Below are 27,004 nucleotides of genomic sequence, written 5' to 3'. Positions count from 1 at the left end.
TTTGTTCCAATATAGCTTTATTCCCTACCCCCTCCATTACCCCTCCATTTCCCCTCCTTTAGCAAAAGTATATGAAACATGCATCGTTGGGAGACTTCTGGGAAATGACAAACTACTTGTAGTTTAATTACAAATACCATATTAGTGGTTACAAATACATAGTACTCTGTCATACAAAGTCATGATAAATCAAGTAAAAAGGTCAAGACAAACACAGTTTTTAGTGATTTCTATGCCTAAAGCTTTATATTCCCTTAATATGCCGTGTAAGAAAAAAATAACAGCTATGTGTGCAATCCCAGGGGAAGAGGGTGGAAACTTCAGCAGTCTACAGTACCTCAAAGCAGTTGTGCAAGGCTGGAATATATTAGATCTTCAGTAGCCCCTGGAATAACCCTTGATGCAGAGCTCATGGGTCACTAAGTAATGGGATGGTCTTCAGTTGAAATGAGACTTAATAACTCTTGAATGGTGCTTTGCTCATGGACATCAAGCTGTTGTTCCTTGGCTAGACTGAGGGCCCTCATGCCATATTCCTGTGCCTGAAATAGAATTGCAGTGACAAAAGGAAGTTGTCACAGGAAAGCATAACAATGGGAAGCCCCATCTGTGCTCAACTCCAGAAACATGAGAGAGAACTCACCACCTTTTCATACCACCCACTGAGCTCTTGTTGATAAACCTGTAAACACACTGGGCCCTTACAGCTAGCCACATGTGCACTGGGCAAGGCAGCAGGCACCAGAAAAAAACCCCACCTGACTTGACGAACTAAGTACAAACTAAGTATACCTTCTTAACAAAGTGAGATCTTTGTAGGACCTTAATCAGGCCCTAAAGGCCATCACTGGAAGACATAGAGGTGACAGGTGCCACAAGTAAATTACCACTCTGGGGTGGTCCTGGGGACCATGTGGCCCAGAGTTTTGACTTGGAAAGAGGCTCCCATTTCTTCCTCCCTTCTTCTCTTCCTTCCTTCCTTCCTATAAATTGTTATTGAATGTTTACCATGTTCCAGGTCCTGTGAGTATAGGCAGAAATTCCTATTCTCATGGAACTTACAGTGTAGTAGAGGAGAAAGACAATAAAGAAGACAAATAAGTAAAACACGATAGTCTCTTAAATAGGGATAAATGCTAAGGAAAAAAATAAAGCATGAAAGGGGATAGGAAGCATTAGAGGTAGCAGTGGGGGTTTGCAGTTTTACACAGGGAGAGCAGGGAACGCTTCACTGAAAAGAAAACAGCTGAGTCAAGTGAAGGCCTGAAGGAAGTGAGGTGCCAGTCTTGATGGATAGATAGATGTGTGCCTTTTGTCTAAGGCCTCTTGTAGATCTAACACACCCTGGGGTAATGACTTCCTTGAGTATACAGTGGAAAATTGGACATTGCACCGTAGAAATGAGGTTTTGTCCAATGTAAATTTGAAAGTTCAGTGGAAATGTTTTCCTATTCCTCACCCATTCCTACCCCTATCCCAGACAGGGTTAGTGCCCTGTGCACTGTGCTCCCACAGTGCTCTGGGCTTCACTGTCACACTCTATTATAACCTGTGAGCTCCTCCAGGCCTGGTATACTGCAGGTGCTTAGTAAAAGTTAGCTGAAGAAAGAAAAGAAGAAAGGGAGGAGGGAGGAAAGGAGTCTTAAATTTTCCCATGTCACCCACACAAAAAGGCCTCCCTCCAACCAGCCTCCTCTGTCTCCCCCGCCTACTGCTTTTTCTTCTTCTTCTTCTTCTTTTTTTTTTTTTTTTTTTTTTTTTGAGACAGGATCTTGCTCTGTCACCCAGGCTGGAGTGCAGTGGCACAAGCATGGCTCACTGCAGCCTCAATCTCCTGGGCTCAAGTAATCCTCTTATCTCAGCCTCCCGAGTGGCTGGGACTACAGGTGCACACCTCTAGGCCCGGCTGATTTTTTTATTTTTATTTTTAGTAGAGAGTGGGTCTCATTATGTTGCCCAGGCTGGTCTTGAACTCCTGGACATAAGGAATCATCCCGGCTCGGCCTCCCAAAGTACTGGGAATACAGTCATGAGACACTGTGCCTGGCCTAGTTTTCTTTCTAGCAGTTTCTACTATCTGAAATTATATTAGACATACATGTTTATTTCCACTCCTCCAAAAAACACCAGAGCCATGGACATAGGAAACGTATGGATCACCACTGTATCCCCAGTCCCTAGATTAGTGCTTTACAAATGGTAGATTTTCAATAAATGTTTGAATGAATGAGAGAATCAACCAATAAATCAATAAACCTGAGATATGCCACTTACTGTCTGTAAGACATTGGGCAAAGAATTGACCCTCTCGGTGCCTCAGTTTCCTTGTTTGTAAAGTAGAGATAATAAAATAGCTACCTCATTAATGTTGGTGTAAGCATTAAGTATGATAATTATGTAAAGGGTTTAGGCCAACAACTGGTATGTAAAAGTACTCAAAAACAGTTACTTTTTGAATCATTTCATGGCAATGCATTTCTGCCTGAATCCCCGCAGCAACAGGGAACTCAGTAACTGAGTGGAGTTAGAGCGGCTACTTCATCCGTCCAAGGCTCCCCAGAGCCTTCCTGCCCTGCAGGCTTCCCAGCACTGCCCCAGACTCCCTTTATCTATGCAAGACTGGGAACCCTCGGGGGAAGAAGACAATCCAGTTTCCATTATGCAGGCTAGACTCAACACAGGAGAAACGTCGTGAGCATCTGAACCTCTTTGGAGTGAGGGCTTGCTCTGAGGGCAAAAGCTATTGGAATTTGGCAAAACACAAATGAGTTCAACTAGATGAATTTCTACCTTCATTTTAAACGTGTTGCTTTTTTAGGGAAACTTGCCTTTGAAGAATTCATCATTAGGTAGTAAAGCATGACCAGGATCTTCAGAACAAAGATGGTTTTTTGGGGAGCTTTGTCAGATGTAGATTCTCGAATGTTCAAGATTGAAGTCAGGATGCGAATGGCTTCTGCTTCCTGGGCTTCATCTGCATTGGAAGGGGAAGAAAGAAAAAACGGGCTTTTGGCAACTGAGTCTGCCTCATCAAAAGCACTCAGCTGTTAAAGGGCCTGGTCTGCTGAAGCCTTCCCAGGGGCACTGGTGGAAATAGCACCAATTACAGCAAATTTTTTACCTAGAGGACTCCCTCCAGGTGCAAAGCAGGAAGCCCCAAAGCAGGAGTTTCAGACCACTTTCCAGCTTTGCTTAGCATGCCATTATCAGAGTAGCCTAAAAATATGCTCACTCCCACAGGTCCCAAAGTTGCTAAGGTTTCTCTCTTTCGGAGTCCTGAACTCTAGATATCTTGGGCTTGCAAACACAGAGAATCTGTCACAGGCAGATTCCTTGGGTCCAATTCAGCTTCCACTCTATAGCTGAGAGGAGAGAACTGGGGGAAGGGACTTCTTGCAGCTGCAGCAGCTTAACTCTTCTCCTCTAGGCCATAGATGTGTAAGCAACAACCTTCATGCTTCCCTCTGAGAGTCTGTTTACTATTTTCCCCGGTAGTTTTTGGTCCTACTTTAGTCATCATTTACTGAGAAGTCACTACATGCACTTAAAAGCACTTATACAAGTACTAAGCTTAGAGAAAAAGACAAAAAGGATATACACCATCAGGTTAAGGTTGGCTATCTTTGGATATCTATGATTTCCAAGTTTTCAGCTGTAACATGAACTATTTATATAATGAGAGAAAATTCAATAAAGTTATTAATTTTTTAAACTTTAGCTCAAAATCTCTCCTCCAAAGAGTCTTCCTTCTTCAACACCACCCAGCTGTCCTCACCTCTTCATTCTGGAACTCATCTTGTAATATAATTTGGACTCACAGGAATGTTCTTTTGTTATTGCCTATAGGTTCTATATCACCAGCTGCACTGTATGTCTCTTTTGAGCAGAAACTAGATCCTCTGTGTCTTTTCATTGTCTTTGAAGGCATGATGCTGTACGGTACTATTCAACACTTAGCCCTTTGCTGCGCTGGGGAATACAGTTTAATCCAATTGGGCCCTGCCACTGAGAAGCTCACTGTTCAGTAAAGCACGAAGCTAAGGCACCAGAAGAAATCAGCAATGCACCTTCTGTGTAGAGTCTACGTTGGCTTACGTGTCCTGGAGCAAGAGTCCCCAACCCCCAGGCCATGGACCAGAACTGTTTTGTGGCCTGTTAGGAATCGGGCTGCACAGCAGGTAGTGAGCAGGGGTGGTGGGGGTGAGTAAAGCTTCATCTGTATTTACAGCCACTCCCCATTGCTTGCATTACCACCTGAGCTCCACCTCCTGTCAGTTCAGCGGCAGCATCAGATTCTCTTAGGAGCGTGAACCCTATTGTGAACTGTGCATGCAAAGGATCTAGGATGTACACTCCTTATGAGAATCTAATGCCTGATGATCTGTCACTGTCACCCATCACTCCCAGATGGGACCATCTAGTTGCAGGAAAACAAGCTCAGGGCTCCCACTGATTATGATGCATGGTATAATTATTTCATTATATATTACAATATATTAATAATAATAAAAACATAGTACACAATAAATGTAATGCACTTGAATTCTCCTGAAACCATTCCTCCCACACCCCCCAGTCCATGGAAAAATTGTCTTCCATGAAACGGGTCCCTGGTGCCAGGGAGAGATTGGGACTGCTGCCCTGGAGGGATAACATAGAAATGGATGCTCTGCAGAAATCACAGGGGGCTTTGATGGGGTCTTTTTTTTCCTCTAAATCTGTCCCTTAGTAACCCACGAATGGCTATGTGTGATGATAAGGATCTGAATTCTTCCCAACACTGGTAAAATCTCTTTGATCCCCGTGTCTCAGTTTTCTCCATCAGCAACATGGGGAAGGTGGCAATGGTGTGATTCATGACAGGGACAGATGCTTTCCCTCTTAGGGACAAGATCTGTGTATTGGATGAGATGAAGTCACTGCTCTCCCTTCAGGGAAAACTGCCACTTACCCAAGCCAGTGTCATTCTCAAATAATTTGCCCAGTAAATCCATTTGTTGGGTGTGAACCTGTGAGAGGACTTGATAGTGATTGTTCAAATATGCATGCCAGATCTCAGAGACCTGTTGGGAAAAGAGACAGTAATATGACAAGCAGGCCAGATCTCAGCTGTCGGACCAGGCAGGTGAGGAGAATAGCGCATTTGGCCGGGCTTCTGGACAACCTGGAGGTTCTCTCTCTTACTGTGCCTAGAGGCAGAGGGAACCCTAGGAGCCCAAACAGGCCTGGCCAAGGTAAGTGTGACAAGTGACGGGCTGCAAAGGGCCTGTGGCAGCTCATCTTGGGGTAGCCCTAGTGGGGTCTAATAACAGTGGCTATCTTTTGTACAGCACACACAACACGAAACCTTCACATCCTCACAACATCCTGATGTAATATTCTTATTATTCCCATTTTACATGTAAATAAACTGAGGCTCAGAGAAGATCACACATGACTTCTGGTAAGAGCTGTTAAGTGGCATAGCCAGAATTTAAACCCTGGTCTATCTGATTCTAAAGCTTTTAAGCTACAGCAAAATGCCTCTTTCTCAGAAGCAGGTCTAAAACATGAATCAACAATCAGCAGAAAGCCTATATTACACATTTATTACACAAATGAGTGCCTGCTAAGTGAGGTGTTACTATATGGATACAACTGACATTTTAATATATTGGAAACAGTTTAAAATATTTTATATGTAATTATGGAAATTTCTCATGTTCTTGGATCCCTTGACAGGATCTTGTAGCAATAGACTTCCCTTGGAAATCTCCTCTATCGCACACTTCAATATGCCCACATTAGCTTGCTGCTATGGGTATGACACAGCATACAACAGTCTATTTGAAGGGGTTTGGCTCTTACGGACCTGTCCTTCATTATTCGTTAATCACCCTATGGATGTTAAGGGTTAGTCTATTTTGGTAGTGGAGACACTGGAAGAAAGAAAATGGTGTATATCATGTATCAGGCTATATAATCTTGGGCAAGCCACTTCATCTCTCTGTACCTCTCTTTCTCATGAATGGTATGTTTTTCATGAATAGTCTAATACAAGTCGTAAGACACCAAGCCTAAGAGTGAGGGCTCAGCTCCCACATTCCCCAGCTCACCTTGGTGTACAATGTGTCTGCCAGGTCCAACTTTTTAAGGTCATAGAATATGTTAGCCAGGTGGAAGTAGCCTCCTGAAGTCCTAATGTCCTCTGTTCCAAAGGCACAACTGGCAAAATAAATCTATAGCAGAAGGAAGAAGGAGAGTGCTTAAGTTCCTTTTGCAAATCATATATCTGATAAAGGACTTGTATCTAGAATACATACAAAAAACTGTTACAACATTCCAATTTAAAAATGGGCAAAAGATCTGAACTGACATTTCTCCAAAAAGATATTCAGATGAATAATAAGCACATGAATAGATGCTAACATAGTAATTAGGTAAATGCAAAACAAAGCTATAATGAGATATCACTGGATGGCTAGAATCAAATACAGAAAATCAAAAGTGTTGGGAAGGATATGGAGAAAATGAAACCCTCACACACTGCCAGTGGGAATGTAAAAGGGTGCAGCCTCTGTGGAAACAGTTTGGTAGTTCCTTAAAAAGTTAAACATAGAGTTACTACATGACCCAGCAATTCCTCTTCTAAGTACCTACCCACAAAGACTTGTACATAAATGTTTATATCAGCATTATTTAAAATACACAAAACATAGAAACAACCAAAATGTCCATCAAGTGATGAACGGATAGACAAATTGTGGTATATCCAGGCAATGGAATGCTAATCAGCAATAAGAGGAATGAACTGTTGATACACGCAACAACATGGATGAATCTCAGAATAATAACCCTAGGTGAAAGAGGTCAGATGCAAAGGACCACACATGATTCTGTCTGTATGAACTGTCCTGAGAAGGCAAATTTGTAGAAACAGGAAGTGGTTGCCTGGGGCTGGAACAGGGATGGGAAATGACTGCAAATGGATACAAGGGATCTCTTTGGGGTAATGGAAGTGTTCTGAAACTTGATAGTGCTGATGGTTGCGCTACTCTGTAAATTTGCTAAAAATAATTTAATTGTATACGTAAAATGGGTGAATTTTATGGTATATATCAATAAAGCTGTGTGTGTGTGTGTGTGTGTGTGTGTGTGTGTGTGTGTATTTAAAAAGCTAGGCTAAGGAATCTGAGCTTGTGCTAATTTTTTTTTTTTTTTTTTTTAAAGACAGAGTCTCCCTCTGTCGCCCAGGCTGGAGTACAGTGACGCGATCTTGGCTCACTGCAACCTCGCCTCCCGGATTCAAGCGATTCTTTTGCCTCAGCCTTCCGAGCAGCTGGCACTACAGGCACGCATCACCACACCTGGCTAATTTTTGTATTTTCTTTTTTTGGAGACTGAGTCTCACTCTGTCGCCCAGGCTGGAGTGCAGTGGTGCAATCCTGGCTCACTGCAACCTCTGCCTCCCAGGTTCAAGCAATTCTCCTGCCTCAGCCTCCCGAGTAGCTGGAATTACAGGCATATGTCACCACACCCAGCTAATTTTGTATATTTAGACAGGGTTTCACCATGTTAGTCAGGCTGATCTCAAACTCCCAACCTCTGGTGATCCGCCCACCTCGGCCTCCCAAAGTGCTGGGATTACAGGCATGAGCCACTGCGCCCAGCTAATTTTTGTATTTTTTATAGAGACGGGGTTTCACCATATTGGCCAGGCTGGTCTCGAACTCCTGACCTCATGATCTGCCTGCTTCGGCCTCCCAAAGTGCTGGGATTACAGGCGTGAGCCACCACACCTGGCCTACTAATTCTTAACTGTGTGGCCCAGCTCAGGACAGAATGTGCCTCTACTTAATTTGTTGGAGGATGTAGAGTATAGAGAGGAAACGCAAAGAATTGTATTAGTCAGGAGCCCAGGTGGAACTAGATGGCACCCTCAATAAGATTGCCTGAAGATAGTTTAGTGGAATTATTATTTGACATGTACAAGGGTGAAGAAACCAACAAGGGCTAGGGAAAAGCCCTACGAGTAAAACCAACAAGGCCTAGTGAAACACCAGGGACTACCAATAGCAAGAAACTATTACCATCCCTACACCTGAAACAGCAAGGGGAGGAAACAAGGTTACCAGGGCCCAGCAAGAGCTAGCACTATGGAAGAAGGCTGCCTGACAGGAGCTGTGGCCACAGAGGAACACTGTTCCTGCCAGATTAGGGGTGGGGCAGAGAGGCAGCAGAGAGAATCAGTGCCCCAGCCTTTTTCTCCTTCTACTCTCCACTCCCCAACTGTGCCTTCCACTCTCCAAACCCAACCAAGGCCAGAGAGCAATGGAGTCCACAGAGGTTGTGGAGTCCATAGAGGTCAGGCTCCCAGGGCACAGAGTAGGGCAGAGAATGGATACGGGGTAGTGGAATTTAAAGAGTAACCAGCGTAAAATTTAATTTATGGACATTGTACAGGCAGGCAACCAGAGTAAGGGCTGCTTGGTGCAGAGGCCAGAAGAGAGGCTGAAGAGAGAACCAACCTGCATGGAGACTGCAGTCTGACTCTACGCTAACTCAGATTTCACACCCAGGAACTCTTTTCTCTGGTAATATTTTCCAGTACTGAAATCCTAATAGAAACCCCTTAAATTTTGAAAGAACAATTCAGTATCACCCTCAACATCCCATCTAACCTTTGTACAGAGTTTTATCATCGATAAGTGCTTTCTTATACATTTAGCTCTTTTAAATTTAATAACCAACACTCTGAAGTAGAGATATTACTGTTATTTTTAAAAATAATAGCCAAAGTACTGTACATATATTGCCCTATTATTAATCTTCGCAATGACCCAATGAGGCAGAGACTATTTTATTATTCCTGTCTTGCAGGTGATGAAAGAGGTTAAATAAATTTTCCAAGACTATGTGGCTAGTGAAACAACAGATCTGTGACTAGAAGCAAAGCCCTTCTCTCTCTCTCTTTTTTTTTTTTGAGACAAAGTCTTGCTCTGTCGCCAGGCTGGAGTGCAGTGGCGCGATCTCAGCTCACTGCAACCTCCACCTCCTGGGTTCAAGCAATTCCCCTGCCTCAGCATTCCGAGTAGCTCGGACTACAGGCGTGCACCACCATGCCTGGCTAATTTTTTGTATTTTAGTAGGGACGGGGTTTCACCATGTTGGCCAGGATGGTCTCAATCTCCTGACCTTGTGATCCGCCCACCTTGGCCTCCCAAAGTGCTGGGTTTACAGGCGTGAGCCACCATGCCCGGCCAGCAAAGCCCTTCTCTTAACGAGTATGCTGTTTTGCCTCCCTTTACTCTTCAGGGCAACTGAAACTTCAGGAATATGTGACCTGGCCAAGGTTGAATAGCTATGAAGTAGAAATGCTTGAACTCAGGCCGGTAGAATTGTGTTATGGCTAACATCCCACCAAATAATCAGTTGTAAACAGAAAGTTTTAGAGAAATGCACAGTTTTAAAAAAATTAAACAGATTTCGGAAATATACAGGTGTTATAATTTAGATTTTGGAAATATCCAGGTGTTATAACTTAGCTTGTTTACATCATTGGCCAGATGATAACGGGCTTCTTCATAGTTTTTCTTAGCTATATAGAGAAGTCCCAGGTTCCGATGCAGTAAAGAGTGGGTGGCATTACTACAGTCAGTTGATTTGAGGACTGTCCACTGAGCTTGGAATAGATATTCTTCAGCCTGAACGATTCGGCCCAGACCTGCCCAACAGCAGAAAAGAAGGTTATAATTCATATCCAGGCCAAAGAACACATGAGGAAATATGAGTCATTACCCATTCACTCATTTATTCATTGACTCAAGTATTTATTGACACACAAAAACTCATACAGGAATGTTCATAGCAGCCTATTTGGAAGAGCCAAAAAAAAAAAAAAAAAAAAACAGAAACAATGTAAATGTCCATCAGCTGATGAGTGGATGACCAAAAGGAGGCATCTCTATCTCCATCTCCATATCCAAGAGTGGAATATTACTCAGTTATAAGAAGGAATGAAGTAGTGCTACCTGCTATAATTGGATGAACTTTGAAAACACTATACTAAGAGAAAGAAACCAGACACCAAAGGCCACATATTGTATGATTCCATTTATATGAAATGTCCAGAATAGGCAAATCCATAGAGATGGAAAGTAAACTAGTGGTGACCAGGCGACAGGGAGTCCAATGCAATGGAGGCACTAACAGGGGGTCCAATGCAAGGGAGGAACTAAGAGGGAGTAACTGCTGACAATTACAGGCTTTCTTTTAGGGGTGATTAAAATGTTGTGGAAATAGATCATGGTGATTGTTGCACAACCTTCAGAATGTGCTAAAACCACTGGATTGTCTTTTTTTTTTTTTTTTGACGGAGTCTCACTTTGTTGCCCAGACTGGAGTGTAGTGGCGTGATCTCGGCTCACTAAAACCTCTGCCTCTCGGGTTCAAGTGATTCTCATGCCTCAGCCTCCCAAGTAGCTGGGACTGCAAGCATGCGCCACCACGCCCCGCTAATTTTTGTATTTTTAGTAGAGACAGGGTTTCACCATGTTTGCCAGGCTGGTCTCAAACCGCTGACATCGGGTGATCCACCCACCTCGACCTTCCAAAGTGCTGGGAATACTGGCGTGAGACACTGTGTCTGGCCTGAATTGTTCTTTAAAACGGTGAATTTTATGATATGTGAATTATATCTCAATTGTGAAATATATTATGCATATTTAATACCCTTTATGTGCCAGGCCTTGTGTTGAGTGATGGGGATTCAAAGTGCAACATGAAAACAAATGTATTTACAATATAGTATAATTGCAATAGAAACATAAGCTTTGGAAGTGTGAGAGGATAGGAAATGTTTAATTCTATAGATGAGATGGAGAGGGACACTGAAGCAGAGTCTGAGCTGGGTTTTGAGGATGAATAGAAGTTTTCCAGGTAGATAAGGCAGGGAGAGCATTCCAGGCAGAAGTAACAGCATGTGCAATGTCAGAGAAATATGAAATAATATGTTATGTTCATAGAACTATACAGAGTCATAGCTGCAGGGAATTGGTTCCAGAACCCCCATCAGATACCTAAATATAAGGATGCTCAAGGTTCTAATATAAAGCAGTGTAGTATTTGCATATAACCTATGCACATCATTCCTTTTACTTTAAACCATCTCTAAATTACTTATAATACCTAATACAATGTAAATGCTATGTAAATACTTGTTCTACTATATCATTTTTGTCTTAAGTTTAAATTTTTTCTTTTTTTGTTTATAAGCCCACAAGTAACATCATGTATTGTTTTTATTTGTATCATTTTTAATCATTGTATTATTTTAAAAAATATTTTTGATCCGTGGTTGCTTGAAAGGGCAGACGCAGAACCTGCAAATATGGAGGGCCGACTATATTGGCTTGTGATGCTGGAGCACAAATTGTGAAGGACAGAATGGCAGAAAATGAGGCTATGGTGATAGGCAGGGGGCAGGTCACAGAGGGCTTAGTGAGTTATGCCAAGGAACTTGATGCATGCGGATAAAAACGAGGATTTTCAAAAAGGGTGAGAGAATCGGATTTAAATTGAGAAAGATCCTCTGGAACCAATGTGGAGGAGGGACCAGAGGAGAGGAATAAAGGTAGAAGATTCACTGGAAGATGTCTGAAATAGTTCGGGCAAGCACGCTTAAGAGCCTGAAATAAGACAGTGAACTAAGGAAGAGGAGATCAAAAAGACAGGAGGTAGAATGGACAACACACAGTTACTAAGTAATGTGGGAGGTGAGAGAAAGGAAAGCCACCTTTATTGCTAATATTTAGACACTCTTGACACTTAAAGCTTTTTGTTTATTACATATCATCTTTACATATACAGAGGCCTGCCTACCTGCTTGGCTCCTGGGGAAATTTGTCTGAACTGAATAGAAAGCCACTATGTCAGCGTGCTGCAGGGCAGGAGGCGTGCTCTGGGGGTGAAGCATTGGTGTGATACGTGCTGCAGCAGAAACGGCATCAATGAAGGGTCAGGAGATAAGGACACGAACCCCTCATAAGCCAACCCTCTGCTCCTCTGTGTCCTTCCTGTCAGACCTAGTTCATATGTAAGCATGCTTTTATTCTACTTGTAACCCTACATCACTGAATTAAAGGAAAAGAGATGAAGAGGAAGCAGTCTACAAGAAGAAGCAAGTAACTTTGCCTGACGGAAGGTCAAAGTGCAAACTAAAATGGGAAACTACTAGATTAGGAGCATGAGGCCTAGTCCCTGATCTTGGCGCATGTGAACATGGCAAGTCACATCTTCCCTCCAGGCTTTGTCTATAAAATATGAGGTTTAGGCTGAAGTCCTCTCACATTTGAAGAATGTTAAACAATCTTAACTAAGATTGTTTAGATGGGGAAAAAATGGTACAGGGCATTGACAAATATTGGAAGTTTAAAATTTTCAACATCCAGTTCTCACTCAAGGAGGCAATGCCAAAGAAGGAAGACTCCAAGGCCCAGCTGAACTAGCATCTAAACAAGCATCAGTCCTAAAGGAAAAGGCGTACTTGGGAGAATAAACTGTGAGGCTAGAGAGAGAGAGTACGATGAGAAGAATGGGCTGCTACTAGCCCATGAGATTACAGTCAGAACTAAGACTGTGACCAGTGAGTGCGTAAGTTCAGGCCTGCCTCTTATGGACATTGCCTATATGGAGAGGCACAGGGTGAAGTGGAGGTGGTGGAGACACAAAGGAAGAGATACTACCCCTTAGGGTGATTTTCCTAGTGTATGGAATTGAGAAAGAACAGCCACTTACAGATCAGTGGTACCTGTCCGAAGGGTGAGGCAACAGGCTTACACTGGGTTAACGGCAGATCTGGGAGATATTACGGGGGAAGATTTTGCAGGACTTGGTGATGAAAGTGAAGGAATGCAGCATACGGCAGTCACAGCTGAGTCAAAGGTTGTGGCTGTGAGGTGCCCAGGGGAAGAAAAGGGAATCTGCATTTATTGAAGACCTGTTATTTGCCCGACATTGTGCTAGTCCCTTTGCATCTGTGGTCTAAGTCTGCCAACAGCCCTGTGAAATAATCATCAGATGAGGAATTTGAAGAGGAGGCAACTTCATTCATTCAACCAACCATATATTCACCTAACTGATTGAGTCTCTATCACAATGCATTATGCTCAATGCACACTAAGACATGATCCCTGACTCCAAGAAGCTTAAAATCAAGTGAAGTAGGCATACAATAAATAGACAAAACATGAGTGCTGTGAAGGAAATGAACGGAACACAGTAACCAAAATCCTAGGTCACTGCAGCCTCCACCTCCTGGGCTCAAGCAATCTTCCCACCTCAGCCTCCCAAGTAGCTGGGACTACTACAAGTGCATGCCACCATGCCCGCCTAATTTTTTTTTTTTTTAAGAGATGAGGTCTTGCTAGGTTGCCCAGGCTGATCTTGAATTCCTGGGCTCAAAAGATCCTCCCATTTCGACTTCCTGAAGTGCTGAAATTACAGGTGTGAGTCACCACACCTGGCCAGTTTAAGCAGACACCTGAAGGATGATCAAAAGCCAGCCATGTATGAGAGAGGAAAGAGCATCCCAGGCAAAAGGAACCATATATGTGAGAGCTCTGAGTGAGGAAGAGCTTGGTGCCTACGATCACTCAGCCAGTAAAGAAAGAGCTGATATTTGAACCCAGGCTCTCCTGCTTCCAAAACGCTGGTAACAGTGGGGGAAGATGAGTAGGGTGGCTCCTCCTTGAAGTGTTACTGAAAATGTCATTTCTAGTTGATTAAAATTTCAAAGTTTTACTAAAAAGAAAAAAAAAGCTGAATTGCTGTTATCTGTCCACTCCAGTCTGAAGGAATCTCTAAGATGGGAAATAAACATGTGCACAGGAAAGTGATTTCTTTAGACTTCCAAAAATGTTAGCAAGGTTTTAAACCAATGACTGTGGAGTTACAGTGAAATCTTCTATTTAGACAGCACTTTCTAGACTTCAAAGCACTTTCATGGTCATTACACTCGAACTCATTTCATCCTTAAAAGAATCCTGTGAAGAGAACTCAGATTCAACACATACTTACACAGTGCTCGCAAGGTTTCAGGTACTATGAAATTATTTTTTTAGTACCTTCTCTGTGCTAAGTACTGGGCTGAGTGTGAAGACATCTGTGATGAATAAGAATAGACACAGATTCAGTTCTCCCTGAGCTTACAGTCTACTGGAGCAGGGAGACAATTAAATAATCTCATCAATGAATACAATTATTAATGGAGTAAGTGCTCAGAAGAAAGGAGTAGGTCTTTAAATGAGTATATTAAAAAAGAGACCCAGCTGGGTGCAGTGGCTCACACCTGTAATCCCAGCACTTTGGGAGGCTGAGGCAGGTGGATCATTTGAAGCCAGGAGTTCAAGACCAGCCTGGGCAACATATTGAAACCCTATCTCTACTAAAACTACAAAAAATAGCTGGGCGTGGTGGCGCGTGCCTGTAGTCCTAGCTACTCGGGAGGCTGAGGCAAGAGAATCACTTGTCCCTGGGAGGCAGAGGTTGCAGTGAGCCAAGATCAGGCCATTGCCCTCCAGCCTGTACAATATATCGGGACTCCGTCTAAAAAAAAAAAAAAAAAGGGGGAGACCCAACCTGGTCTGGAGCCCTGGGAAATCTTCTACACAAGGCAGTAGTAACCCTTGAGCTGAAACCTGAAAGATGACAAAGAGTTAATTTGATGAAGGGAAGAAGAGGAGAAGCAGAGAGAGTGGCTACAGAAAAGCTTTTCCAAACAAGGAAAGCATCGTGCTTCTGAGGAACTGAGAAAAGGCCGGTCGGTGTAACTGGAAGGGAGGGAGAGAATAATTCAAGAGAGACAAGGTGATAGAATTGAGGTGAGAGAATTTGTTAAGGGCTAGATCAAGCAGAGCCTCATGGGTTGCTTTAGAAATTTGATCTTTATTTAGAGGAGTGATGGGTCACATTTTTGTATGCAAACCACATTGGAGGGAGGCCAGAGAAGATGTGGGGAGACCAGTTAGTAGGCAGTGGTCTAGATGAGAGATGATGAGACTTGGGCTAGGGTGACTTTTCCAGAATCCCATAGCTAGCCAGTGTCAGAAGTAAAGAGAACCTGGGCTGTATTTTTTTGTCCAGTGCTTTTCTCATTAGTTTGGAGGAAAGACAGTCTGGAATGGGGTGTCAGACCTGGGCAGGGTGAGCAGGGCATTCCTGCAGGCAAACAGCCTGGTATGGGGAGTTGGAACCCACACAAGTGAGGAGGGATCCATGCAGCAGAGGCAGCCTGGAATGGGGAGTCAGAGCCCATGGAGCGGGAGGAGGTATTTGTAAGGTGGAAAGGATGGAGTTAGAGAGCAGGGATTGATTCATATAGGGGAACTCATTAATATGTAAATAAACTAATGAAAGTGAAAGCTGTCAGCAAAGGGAGTTGCAATTATGGAATGGAAGTAAATCAGAGTGAACCCTGTGGTGCTGTATTAAATCTGGATCAAACAGTATAGACTAGTGGTCATACAGATATTGATGTAGATATATAGATATAGGCCAGACATGGTGGCTCACACCTGTAATCCCAGCACTTTGGGAAGCTGAAGCAGGTGGATCACTTGAGGACAGGAGTTCAAGATCACCAACATGGTGAAACCCCGTCTCTACTACAAATACAAAAATGAGCCAGGCGTGGTGGCACACACCTGTAGTCCCAGCTACTCGGGAGGCTGAGGCAGGAGAATTGCTTGAACCAGGGAGGAGGAGGCTGCAGTGAGCTCAGATTGCGCCACTGCACTCTAGCCTGGGTGACAGAGTGAGACTCGGTCTCAAAAAAAAAAAAAAAAGAAGATATATAGATGTAGAAATAAATACAGATGTAATGTGTGTATACGTACACCCATTATTATATTTACACTTACTCCCTAACTCCACTGAGAAGGCCTGGGAGCAGTAATACCCCAATAGCATGAGTACATCTAGTGCACAGCTTTCGGCTTCTGAATTTCACTTTCCACTGAAAGAAATCAGGGCTCTTTAGAGGTATGTTCCAGAAAGCAGTCAAGTGAGCAAAGAACAAATGGGGTTGTATCTAGGAGATGCAGAAGCCAGCTTGAGTGGGGGCTGTCACTGGTCAAATCAGGGACAGTTTGAGGATCAAATTAATGATGGTAATGGATTTAAGCCCATTGAATAAAGAGGCAGTACTGATATAAATAACTAAATGAATACATTGAAAATTCGATGAGGAATGGGATATTTATATAGTTTCAAAGGACCTCTCCATGAAATGAAAATTAAAGTTATTAATTACAGAAGGGTGAAAGAGTAACATTACAGGGAGGAAGCCTGGCAGACACCATCCTAATAAAGTAATTAAAATGAACACCATCAGTAATGAAAAAAATGAAAACATGCCAGTTTGTAGGATGGGATGAGAACACAGCATCACCTCTGTACTGTTTTTGCCAAAAATCCATAACGTGAGTCCCATCATTAGCAAATATCAGACAAACTCAAATTGAGAAATCTATTATACAATTGGCCTGTAACCTTTAAAAGTGTCAAGGTCATAAAAGTCAAGAAAAGGTTGAGAAACTATTCCAGAGTTTTGTTGCCAACACATGGCAACAAAATGAAAAGTGTGATCCTGAACTGTATCCTTTTGCTATAAAGATGTTATTGGGAAAATTCGAGAAACTTGAATGGGGCCTTCTTAGATGACAGGGTCCCCTTGTGTGGTTCCCACAAAGACATTCTCCTTCATAACCACAATACAATCTATCTCATTTACTAAGGGGACACTGAAGTATTCTAAGGATAGGGAATCAGGTGAACAACTTACTCTCAGAGAACTCAGGGGATAAAAAAGTTCTTTATATTGTACTTAATTTTAACAGTTTTACTTTTAAAAAAGTTTTACTTTTAAAAAAGTATTTTTTTAATGGTGGCTATTAAAACATATGAAGCATTTTTTAAAACGGTGGCTATCAAAATATAAGAAATGGTAGCACAGTGCCTAAAACACTGCAGATGCTCAAGAATATCAATTCCTCTCAAAATGCCAATTTTCCTTTTGTAGTAGCCACCACGTAGGGTATCTGCTAAGTCTGCTCTATACTCTCAGAATTGCCTCTCCCATCTATAGGGGTGGGTTCCTGTATTTCTAAACTATGTGGCTCTGATCCCAGGGAACAAAGGTGGATCCCACACTCAAGCCATGTCAACAAAATTCTGTCTTCTACAAATTTGTAATTGGAAATCAGAAACTAATTAGTTTCTACTGCCTACTTCAAACTTAGAAAACATGTAAACTGAAAAACTCCATCTGTCATTTTGGGGTAGTTGTCTTCTACAGTGAGCATAGGGTAGACAAATCTGGTCTGCAGAGAGGGAAAATAGCAAAGCAGATACCCAGAGAGAAGTACATACAGGAGACAAGGCCCGAGAGAGAACAAAAGGCACTCCAATTCTAGTCCCTCATGAAGCCTCAGCTCCTGTAGGATACTACAGCACCCTCACAAAGTTCCTCCTTTTTGTGCAGGCCAGCGTGAGTGGATTTCTGCCAGCTGTAGACAAAAGTCTGTGACATCTCCTTCCCTACCTTGTGCTTAACTTTACAGCAACCCTGCTCCTTCTACAATAGGTCTCTTGGTGCCACTGTCAAGAGTGACTCTTTGATCACTGGTGTGACCCAAACATAACACCACTTAAGGGATCCAAGGATCTCAAGTCGGTTTCACTCACCAAGGCTGGCCTCGGCCAATAGCAGGTAAGCAGGCACAAGCTCTACGGAGCTCAGGCCGTACAGGTTCACACGGAAGCGAAGGGAATGCAAAGCTGCTGGTACAGCATCTTCGTGTTTCCCTTCAAAGAGGTATTTCTGGGCTACGGTGTAGCAGAATTCAATCAAATACTTCTGTGGAAGAGAGAAACAGACTATCTGAGACAGTCTAAAGTTAAAGGCAAAGGTGGATGTAGACGGCCCTGGGGATAAGGCCAACACCTAATGACCCAGTTAAAGTCACATAGTGAGCCTGCCTGTATTAGAGTGGACGTGAAGCCCCACATAAGTGATATAAGAAGGCAAACTCTGGACTATGAGTTGCTTAAGGCCCAGGAACATGTGTATTTTCATCTTAGTTCAGTGCTTGGCATAGATGAATGCTCAATATAGTTATCAGATGAATAAATGAGTATTATTTTATAGTTCTAATAAAACTTTACTTTAGCAAAGCTAGCATGTCTCAGGACAATCTGAAACTTTCTGCCTTCCTAATTGAGTTAATTTTGAGAGAAACATCTCATTTTCCCTTCCAGAATTATTGTTTAGCTAATATCACAAAAAACTTTAACTCTGCATTGTTCTAAGGCCACTATCAAAGTGTCATAACAGTAAAATGGATGGATCTTATGTTTAGAGATTTATGGCTTATAATAAGGGGCTAATTTTTTAGAGTGATTGAGATGCTCAATACTCAATAATACTCAACACTATACATAATAATAGTGGCAGGTTTTGCTAACCTCCTTTATTCAGTAGTATATCCATACATCATTCTTAACCCTCCTATTATGTGGCCAGGCTCTTGGTATCTGTGGATGTTATGGGCTGAACTGTGTCCCCTGCCAAAATTCATGTGTTGAAGCCCTATCCTGCAGTCTGTCACAACGTGACTATAATTGGAGCTAGGGCCTGTAGAGAGGTGATTAAGTCAGAATGAGGCCATTAGGGTGGGCCCTAACCTAATCTGACTTGTGTCTTTATAAAAAGAGGAAACTGGACACACAAAGAGATACCAGGCATGCTTGCACACAAAGGACCATGTGAAGACACTGCAGGAAAGCAGCCATCTGCAAGCCAGGAAGAGAGGCCTCAGAAGAAACCAAACCTGCTGACCCCTTGATCTTGGACTTCCCAGCCTCCAGAGCTGTGAGGAAATAAATGTATGCTGTTTGAGCCACCAAGTTTGTGATATTTGATTGCGACAGTGCTAGCAGACTAATACAGTGAGTATTTAGTAAATGGGGAAAACAATAGACTGGATGGTGTTGAGGACTTAAAAAGATATAAAACAAAGTCTCTGCCCTCAGTGAGGTTACAATTTAGTGATCTCAATACAGTTCGACCCTTGTCTTGGGCAGCTTCACCGCACCTACGACTTAAACTTGGAAAGTGCCATAGGCCCTACCTGCCGCTGCTGCAGCTGCTGCAGGCCATGCTGCCGTTCTTCCTCTGAATTGTAGAAGGGTATGGAAGTGCGCAGTGGAATCAAGAGCTGACATATTTTCTCATGGATGCTGTCCCAGTCAGCTTTCTGATGTACCACCCCACTGACAACAGAAACATAGACTTCATGATCTTTATATTTGGCATGACTTAAGATTCCATTAACCCTCCTACTGGCCTATCCCTAGACACCAGAAAAGTAAGCCAAACACAAACCAGGCAGGGAGCTCAAAGCCATTTCTGAGACTCAAATCTCTTTCCTTTCATGTGGTTATTTGATGATGTATAAACTGTGTTGGGATTGGAGAGTATGTTGTTTCTGCAGGCACTCATTCACATTCTGAAGTCACACAGGGATGTTGGCATGCAATTGCTCATAGTGTTCTCTTATAATCTCTTTTATTTCTGCAAGGTTGGTAGTAATGTCCTCACTTTCATTTCTGATTTTAGTAATCTGAATCTTCTTTTCTAGGCCAGTCAACCTAGCTAAAGGTTTGTCAATTTTGTTGGTCTTTTCAAGGAGCCAACTTTTGGTCTCATCGGTTCTCTCTGTAGTTTCTTTATTCTGTTTTATCTCTGCTATAATCTTCAATTTTCCTTTCTTCTGCTAGCTTGTATCTATACCCAACACAGGGCTGTGCATAAAGGAGTTTATAAATATGTTTTAGTTTGCTCTTCTTTTTCTAGTTTCTTAAGATGAAATGCTAGGTTACTGATTTGCGATCTTCTTTTCAATGTAATGTATATTAGTATAAATTCATATGAGTACTAAATTCATATAGTAACCTCTGAGTACTGCTTTGCCAGCATCTAAGTTTTAGTATGTTGTTTTTGTTTTCATTTATCTCAAAGCATTTTCTAATTTCCCTTGTAATGTCTTCTGTGACTCATTGGTTAAAAGTGTGTTATTTCTACATATTTGTAAATTTACCAAATTTCCTTCTGTTATTGACTACTAATTTCATTCCATGTAGGTGGAGAACATACTCTGTATGAAATCAATCCTTATAAATTTATTGAGATTTATTTTATGGTCTAACATATGTTCTATCCTGAAGAATGTTCTATATGCACTAGAGAAGAATACGCATTCTCAAGTTATTGAATGGTGTTCTACAGATATCTGTTAGGTCTAGTTGGTTTATAGTGTGGTTCAAGTCTTATATTTCCTTGCTGATCTGTCTAATTGTTCTACATATTACTGAAAGTGGGATATTTGATCTTCTATCTAGTTGTTCTATTCATTACTGAGAGTGGGACACTGGATCTTTCATCTAGTTGTTCTGTTCATCACTGAAGGTAGGATATTGAAGTCTTCAACTATTATTATTAAATTGTCTATTTTTCTCTCCAGTTCTGTCTGTTTTTGCTTCATGTATTTTGAGGCTCTGTTGTTAGATGCATACAATCATGGGTTTTTGCATTTCTATTGCTTATTACAGATTTTCACTTAAATGTGAGTTAACTGTTTGATTCCATTTATACATATTTCAAAACAGGTAACAATAATCTAGAGGAGGGATCAGAAAAGTTTTTCTGTAAAGGGTCAGATAAATATTTTAGGCTTGAGAGCTATAGGGTCTCTGTTGCAACTACTCAACTCTGCTGTTGTAGCACAAAAGCAGCCACAGACAATATACAGCCATGTTCAAGCACCTTCTTGGACAATATTGCCACCTTCTTGGACAATAGAAATGCAATTAAAGTATTTTCTTTACAAGTTGTGACTGCTACCAAAGAAATGACAGAAACCATTTAAAATGTTTTTGGGGAGGTAGAGAATTATTATAAACAGATCAATAAAAGCACTTAGCCAGGATATAGCTGAGTTCCACAGGGAATTTATCAAGTGGGGCTTGTAAGCAATGGAAATGTTAACTTAGATGCCTGAACTTTTGTTCCACTGAGAGCAACTGACATATCTTGCCTTTCTAAAAAAGTGAGCTTTATTTATATATTTGCGGGCTTCCTGCTTATTGATCTGTCCCATCCGTAACACCTAACACAGGGTCAGGGATAAAGTAGGAATGGATAAATGCTTTCAATCAGGGCTCACAATTTAGTAGCTTGTGAGCCAGACATGTTTTGTTTGGCTATTATCATGTTTTTTTTAAGCTGAATTTGAATGTCTTTAGGTAGGGCATTCATTCTACAATTCACCACTGATCCTACAGCTTCCTATTACTGAATACCACTTCACTGTTTGTTTTCTTAGTAATCTGCAATATTTTTTGCAATAATTTTTCCTTTTTTTTGACATATGAAGTGCAAATTTAAATGCCATCACTGGCAGTGTGGGGGAGACCAATGGTGAAATGGTATTCAAGAACAGGAAGCAATAGTATCTGTAGTGATTTACAGAATGACCCCCCTGACTAAAGACATTTAAATTCATGCAAACCTATGGTACTGAAGTCTCTTTTACCTGTCACCAATGTCTTAGCATGTACTTCCATAAAATTACCTTTTCTTAAAAATGTTCTAGTGTCCTGTAATCCCAGCACTTTGGGAGGCCGAGGAGGGCGGATCACAAGGTCAGGAATTCGAGACCAGCCTGACCAATATGGTGAAACGCCGTCTCTACTAAAAATACAAAAAAATTAGCTGGGCGTGGTGGCACATCCCTGTAATCCCAGCTACTTGGGAGGCTGAGGCAAGAGAATTGCTTGAACCCGGGAGGTAGAGGTTGCAGTGAGCCAAGATGGTGCCATTGCGCTCCAGCCTGGGCGACAGAGCAAGACTCCGTCTCAAAAAAAATAATAAAAAAAAAGTTCTACTGTGTCTCTAAAGTAAATAAAAATGTGCTATTCTCTGAGAATGGTCATAATCCACTACACAGCAATATGCACAAGATTACACACAATATATAAAATAAATGTATTCAGAGAAAAGAAGGAAATTCACCAAAATTTCAGGTTATTAATCTCTGGGTTGTGGGATTATGGATTATTTTTCTTCTTTATTTTTTATATTTTCAGATTTTCTGCAGTGAGCATGAATTGCATTTATAATCAGGAAAAATATTCTTTTGCAGAAAAAAACTTTCACAAATTCAAACTGACTTTCTTGCTCCTTAAACTTGGGATGATGAAAAAGAACATTTATTGTGTGCCAACGTGGTTCCAGGCAGGGTACTAGATGCTTTACATTCAACCATCAAAAGCTATAGAACAACGACCTCAGTTTTGTTTTATCAAAAAATCTTGAAATCTCCAAGACACAAAGACATAGAAATCTGGAGAAAAGGAAGCAAAGAAACAAAAGGAGAAGGTCTTAAAGAGAATTAAAAGCAAGTAAAAGAAAAAAATTGAAGGGCATAGAAGATGATAATTTATACATGCATTCATCAGGTATAAGTGCCAACTATGTCTTTCTTTTTTTTTCATGTTTTTATTTTTTATTTTTTGGCCCAAGGGATAAAAGCACAAGTGCCAACTATTTCAAGACACTTTGCTAGAGACTATGGGGCATACAATGACAGGTCAGACATAGATCAAAAGTTAGCATACTTGACAGTCCCTCTGTACACATTTAACATAATATCTAGCATTAATGGAACATAACAAAATTGAAATAACACACTCACCAACAATTAAAATGAAGGGAAATATGAGTCATCTGAGAGATACAGAGTACTGTAAAGTTAGTTCAGAGGAAGAAGGAATTACTTCCGGCTGGAGGGATACAGAGGACAGGGGTGTTTTAAGGAAAAAGTCAGTGCTCACACCAAGCAAAAGGGTTGAATCTTTCCCAAGCCTGAGTGGCAGGTTTTACTCACGGCGGTTTACTGGCCATCTCTCCAGGGGTGACCCAAAGCCTCTCAAACTCTATGCCCAAAACCAAATCTGACGCCCGTCATCTTTTCCCCCTGTGTTCCTTGCCCAAGTTAATGGGTTTATTATCCATTTAGTTTTATTCAACAGATGTTCATTGAGTGTCTGATATGTGTGGGCACTGGGTCTAGTAAAAGACATAGACATCAGACAAGCAAACACAAAAATACAAAAGTACAGAAAAAGCAAAGAAAAATGATACTGTGAGAGAGAAAAGTATGACGGGGAGTTGAGACTGGGTTTAGACCTCTTTGAAGAAATGACATTTAAACTGAGAACTGAAGGATGAAAGGGAGCCATGAAGGCTTGTACTTGAAGGGGAGTTTCCTAGCAGAGAGAACAGTCTGGGAAAAGAAACTGAGGGAAGAAAGGGCTTAGCAAATTAGAATTTCAGTTCTCTATAACTACAGCAAAGAAAAAATGGGGTAAGTGTGGTGGGAAGTGAAGGTAGAGAAATAACCAGGGCCTTGTATTTTCTGTTACAAATTCTTAATTATATTCTAAATGCAATAAAGCCACCAAAGAGGAGATAGCAACGAAAACACAGATGCCATCCCTGCCCTTGTGGGGCATACAGCCTAATGAAGGAAATAAATAAATGATTTCAGTCCATGTCCTAAGTGTTAGGATAGGGGACATACTCAGTGCTTTGAGAGCACTGAGGAAGGACACCTAGGCCAGTATGAGAAGGTACTGCAACAGCTTCTTAATCTGTTATGCAGCCGTCAGTGTCTACCTTCCTCTGTATCTTCCACACTGCAGCCCATCCTCTTAACACAAATGAGAGCATGTCAGCTCAAAACCATCCATGGTTTCCCAGGGGATAAATTCCAAACCCTTGATCTCATGTCACTGTCTAGCCCTAACCTTTATTTTCTTAGTTTAAACTTCTACTACCTATCACAATGATGTTCCAACTTTTTTTTTTTTTTTTTTTTGAGACACAGTTTCACTCTTGTTGCCCAAGCTGGAGTGCAATGGAGCGATCTCAGCTCACTGCAACCTCCGCCTCCTGGATTCAAACGATTCTACTGCCTCAGCCTCCCGAGTAGCTGGGATTACAGGCCCGCGCCACCACATCCGGCTAATTTTGACTCAACCTATAGTAAGAAATACATTTTCCCTGTACACACACACACGTCCACATAAAACACTAAGACAAAAGTTTTAAGAAACAATTCAGGTAGAATTAACCTGATACTTTCTACTCATTCTATGCTCTTTTTTGTTGTTGTTGTTTTCTCTAAATGGTGATTGTGACTTATTCATAAATTGCTAAAGGGCCCTGGCCTGCAGTTTGAAAATCACTGACTGCTCCCTCCACTACTATGTTCTCCACTCAGCTCTTAGCAAACTCTGTTCTTTTGCCATTTGCCCTAGCAGTCCCGGATGCCAGGAATGCCCTACCCTTCTTCACTACTCCTGTACACAGCAGGTTCTGACTGCTCTCTCAAAATGCAGCTCAAAATGTTTCTTCCACAGAGAAAGCTTTCCACATACTGCCCCATTCACTATGGTCTCACTCTCGTTGCCCAGGCTGTAGTGCAGTGGCGCAATCTCCACTCACTGCGAGCTCTGCCTCCCGGGTTCAAGCGATTCTTCTGCCTCAGCCTCCCGAGTAGCTGGGATTACAGGCGCCCAGCACGACTCCCGCCTAATTTTTGTATTTTTTAGTAGAGACAAGGTTTCACCATATTGGCCACGATGGTCTCGAACTCCTGACCTCAGGCGATCCGCCCGCCTCGGCCTCCCGAAGTGCTGGGATTACAGGCGTGAGCCACCGCGCCCGGCCTGTTTCTTTACTGATTTGTCTCCCACATTGGAATGTTAGATCTTTGATGGAACTGATCTACCGAGCTGCCCCAGTAACTTTAGCACCTAAAATAGTGCATAACACATAGTACGCCTTCAGAAAACATGAGTGACGAATGAGTAAGTGGGAGATGAGGCAGACGAGGCCACGGGAGTCTTAGGGGCCTGTCTTAAAGCCCTTTTGAGGTGTCCCTTGCAGAGTCAGGGGCAACGGCTAACGCAAGGTACCCAAGCCAGACCCGGGAAAGGGAGAGAGGGAGGGAGTTAAAGCGCCCAGGTGCCACGTTTCAGGGCCTACCAGTAATAAGTGACTGTGCAGGCCGCGCACACCCGCTCGGCTGGGGCTTCGCACACCTCACAGCAGAGTCTGCGCCCCTTGGGGACCGCCAGTGGGTAGATCACATTCATGGTGCAGCCAGCGGTGCTGGTCTCTAAGACGGTTGCCCAGCAAGGATACGCTGAACCCTGGCGTCACGTGACGATCGCAGGGCCGCGTACCTGCCAGCATTTCAAGGGCAGACGGCGGCGGAACGTGACTCGACTAACATCTGGGTGTATTGTTGAAGTTGAAAAAGGGGAAGAAAGAAAGAAAAAGAAGCACAAAACCCACAAGTCCCACAGGTCAAATGGCCAAGAAACGACTCCCATGGAGTCCAAGTCCAGGAAGGCTCGTACAGTGGCCGGTAAGCGTCAAACATGGCCAGTTCTTCACCCAGGCTAGGAAACGAAAGTGAGGGAACGTGACCCTACCAGATGCCCATCCAGCCGGGGAATCCCCCTCTTTGCAGTGTCACTTTCGCTGGGCTCTGGGGCAGAACAACTATGCATTTCCAGACTTGGCGAGATCGGGACCTAGTGTCAAAAGAAGGGTAGTGAACCGCCCACTCAGTACGACGCGGCGCGTACACCAGGTAGGGGAGAAGGGGCGTGGCGCGGCGGCCGCGAAACGTGCGCAGGCGCTGGCTGCTGCGGTGCAGATGGCGGAAATGGATCCGGTAGCCGAGTTCCCCCAGCCTCCCGGTGCTGCGCGCTGGGCTGAGGTTATGGCTCGCTTCGCGGCCAAGCTGGGCGCGCAGGGCCGGCGGGTGGTGTTGGTCACGTCAGGCGGCACCAAGGTCCCACTGGAAGCGCGGCCGGTGCGCTTCCTGGACAACTTCAGCAGCGGGCGGCGCGGTGCAACCTCGGCCGAGGCCTTCCTAGCCGCTGGCTATGGGGTCCTGTTCTTGTATCGCGCTCGCTCCGCCTTCCCCTATGCCCACCGCTTCCCACCCCAGACTTGGCTGTCTGCTCTGCGGCCTTCGGGTCCAGCCCTTTCGGGCTTGCTGAGCCTGGAGGCTGAGGAGAATGCACTTCCGGGTTTTGCTGAGGCTCTGAGGAGCTACCAGGGGGCTGCGGCTGCAGGCACCTTCCTGGCGGTAGAGTTCACCACTTTGGCGGACTATTTGCATCTGTTGCAGGCTGCGGCCCAGGCACTCAATCCGCTAGGTGCGTGCCCTAAGAGTACCCCTTTTGCCTGGAAGCACAGCCTTTCTATCCAGATACTTATCCCCTTACCTCCCGCTTACCCACGGATCTCAGCTGGGGAACGCGAGTTGAGAAGGAGCTGATCCTATATCGTACCTCGCTGATTTGTTAACACCTTGTGTTTCTCTTTGCAGGCCCTTCTGCGATGTTTTACCTGGCTGCGGCTGTGTCAGATTTCTATGTTCCTGTCTCTGAAATGCCTGAACACAAGATCCAGTCATCTGGGGGCCCACTGCAGGTGATAGGCACTTCTCTTCCAGAGATCTAATCCCATATAACCAATCTTGGGTTAATTTCCTCTTGATCTGGAGATGGCCTTTCTGCATCTGTATTCGCTAGGCACAGGGGATACAGAGATGAATAAGACACCGCCCTCCCTCATGGACCTCACAATCTAGTGAGGGAGCTGGACACAGACATAATTACAATACAGAGTGATAAATGCTCTAGTGGAGGTATGTACAAAGTGCAGTCAGATCATGGGGCGAGTGAATCCTGCGGGAGTCGATGAAGCTTCTTGGAGGAGATGAATTGAACTGGGTTTAAAAGATGAGCAGAGCCGAGCGCGGTGGCTCACGCCTGTAATCCCAGAACTTTGGGAGGCCGAGGAGGGCAGATCGCCTGAGGTCAG

At 43.1% G+C, this 27,004-nt stretch overlaps 2 protein-coding genes across 7 annotated transcripts in view; one reads left to right on the top strand and one right to left on the bottom strand.

Annotated features, from left to right (window-relative positions):
• Positions 1-25,788, bottom strand: ZMYND12 (zinc finger MYND-type containing 12). Of its 2 annotated transcripts, none has more exons than XM_063657187.1 (8): positions 25,600-25,788; positions 19,167-19,308; positions 17,722-17,893; positions 9,534-9,703; positions 6,096-6,218; positions 4,952-5,063; positions 2,829-2,974; positions 1-542 (listed from the first exon to the last, which is right to left on the bottom strand). In XM_063657187.1, exons 1-8 carry the CDS (start codon positions 25,608-25,610, stop codon positions 420-422), a joined length of 999 nt encoding a protein of 332 aa, XP_063513257.1. In that variant the 5' UTR covers positions 25,611-25,788; the 3' UTR covers positions 1-419. The 2 variants fall into 2 exon arrangements, with proteins under 2 accessions (XP_063513257.1, XP_054348300.1); XM_054492325.1 differs by lacking the exon at positions 25,600-25,788 and adding an exon at positions 25,148-25,517.
• Positions 25,253-27,004, top strand: part of PPCS (phosphopantothenoylcysteine synthetase) — a 17,369-nt gene continuing 15,617 nt past the window's right edge. The window contains exons 1-2 of one of the 5 annotated variants that reach the window (XM_054492360.1): positions 25,253-25,532; positions 26,508-26,611. In XM_054492360.1, the coding sequence (XP_054348335.1) occupies positions 25,256-25,532; positions 26,508-26,611 (381 nt within the window). In that variant the 5' untranslated portion in view covers positions 25,253-25,255. The other 4 variants (XM_054492344.2, XM_054492350.2, XM_054492381.2 and 1 more) reach the window with 4 other exon arrangements.

The sequence above is a fragment of the Pongo pygmaeus genome, chromosome 1, assembly GCF_028885625.2.
Source record: "Pongo pygmaeus isolate AG05252 chromosome 1, NHGRI_mPonPyg2-v2.0_pri, whole genome shotgun sequence".
Taxonomy (NCBI): Eukaryota; Metazoa; Chordata; class Mammalia; order Primates; family Hominidae; genus Pongo; species Pongo pygmaeus.
Note: the sequence above shows the minus strand (reverse complement) of the source record. Positions and strands in the feature narration are given on the sequence as shown.

Excerpts from the sequence above, each read along its gene's own strand:
- ZMYND12 (XM_054492325.1), bottom strand. The coding sequence starts at position 25,257 with ATGAATGTGATCTACCCACTGGCGGTCCCCAAGGGGCGCAGACTCTGC. Across the intron at positions 19,309-25,147 it reads TGCACAGTCACTTATTACTG|TGGGGTGGTACATCAGAAAG; the intron begins GTAGGCCCTGAA and ends TTCTGTTGTCAG. Across the intron at positions 6,219-9,533 it reads GTTATCATCTGGCCAATGAT|ATTTATTTTGCCAGTTGTGC; the intron begins GTAAACAAGCTA and ends CTTCTGCTATAG.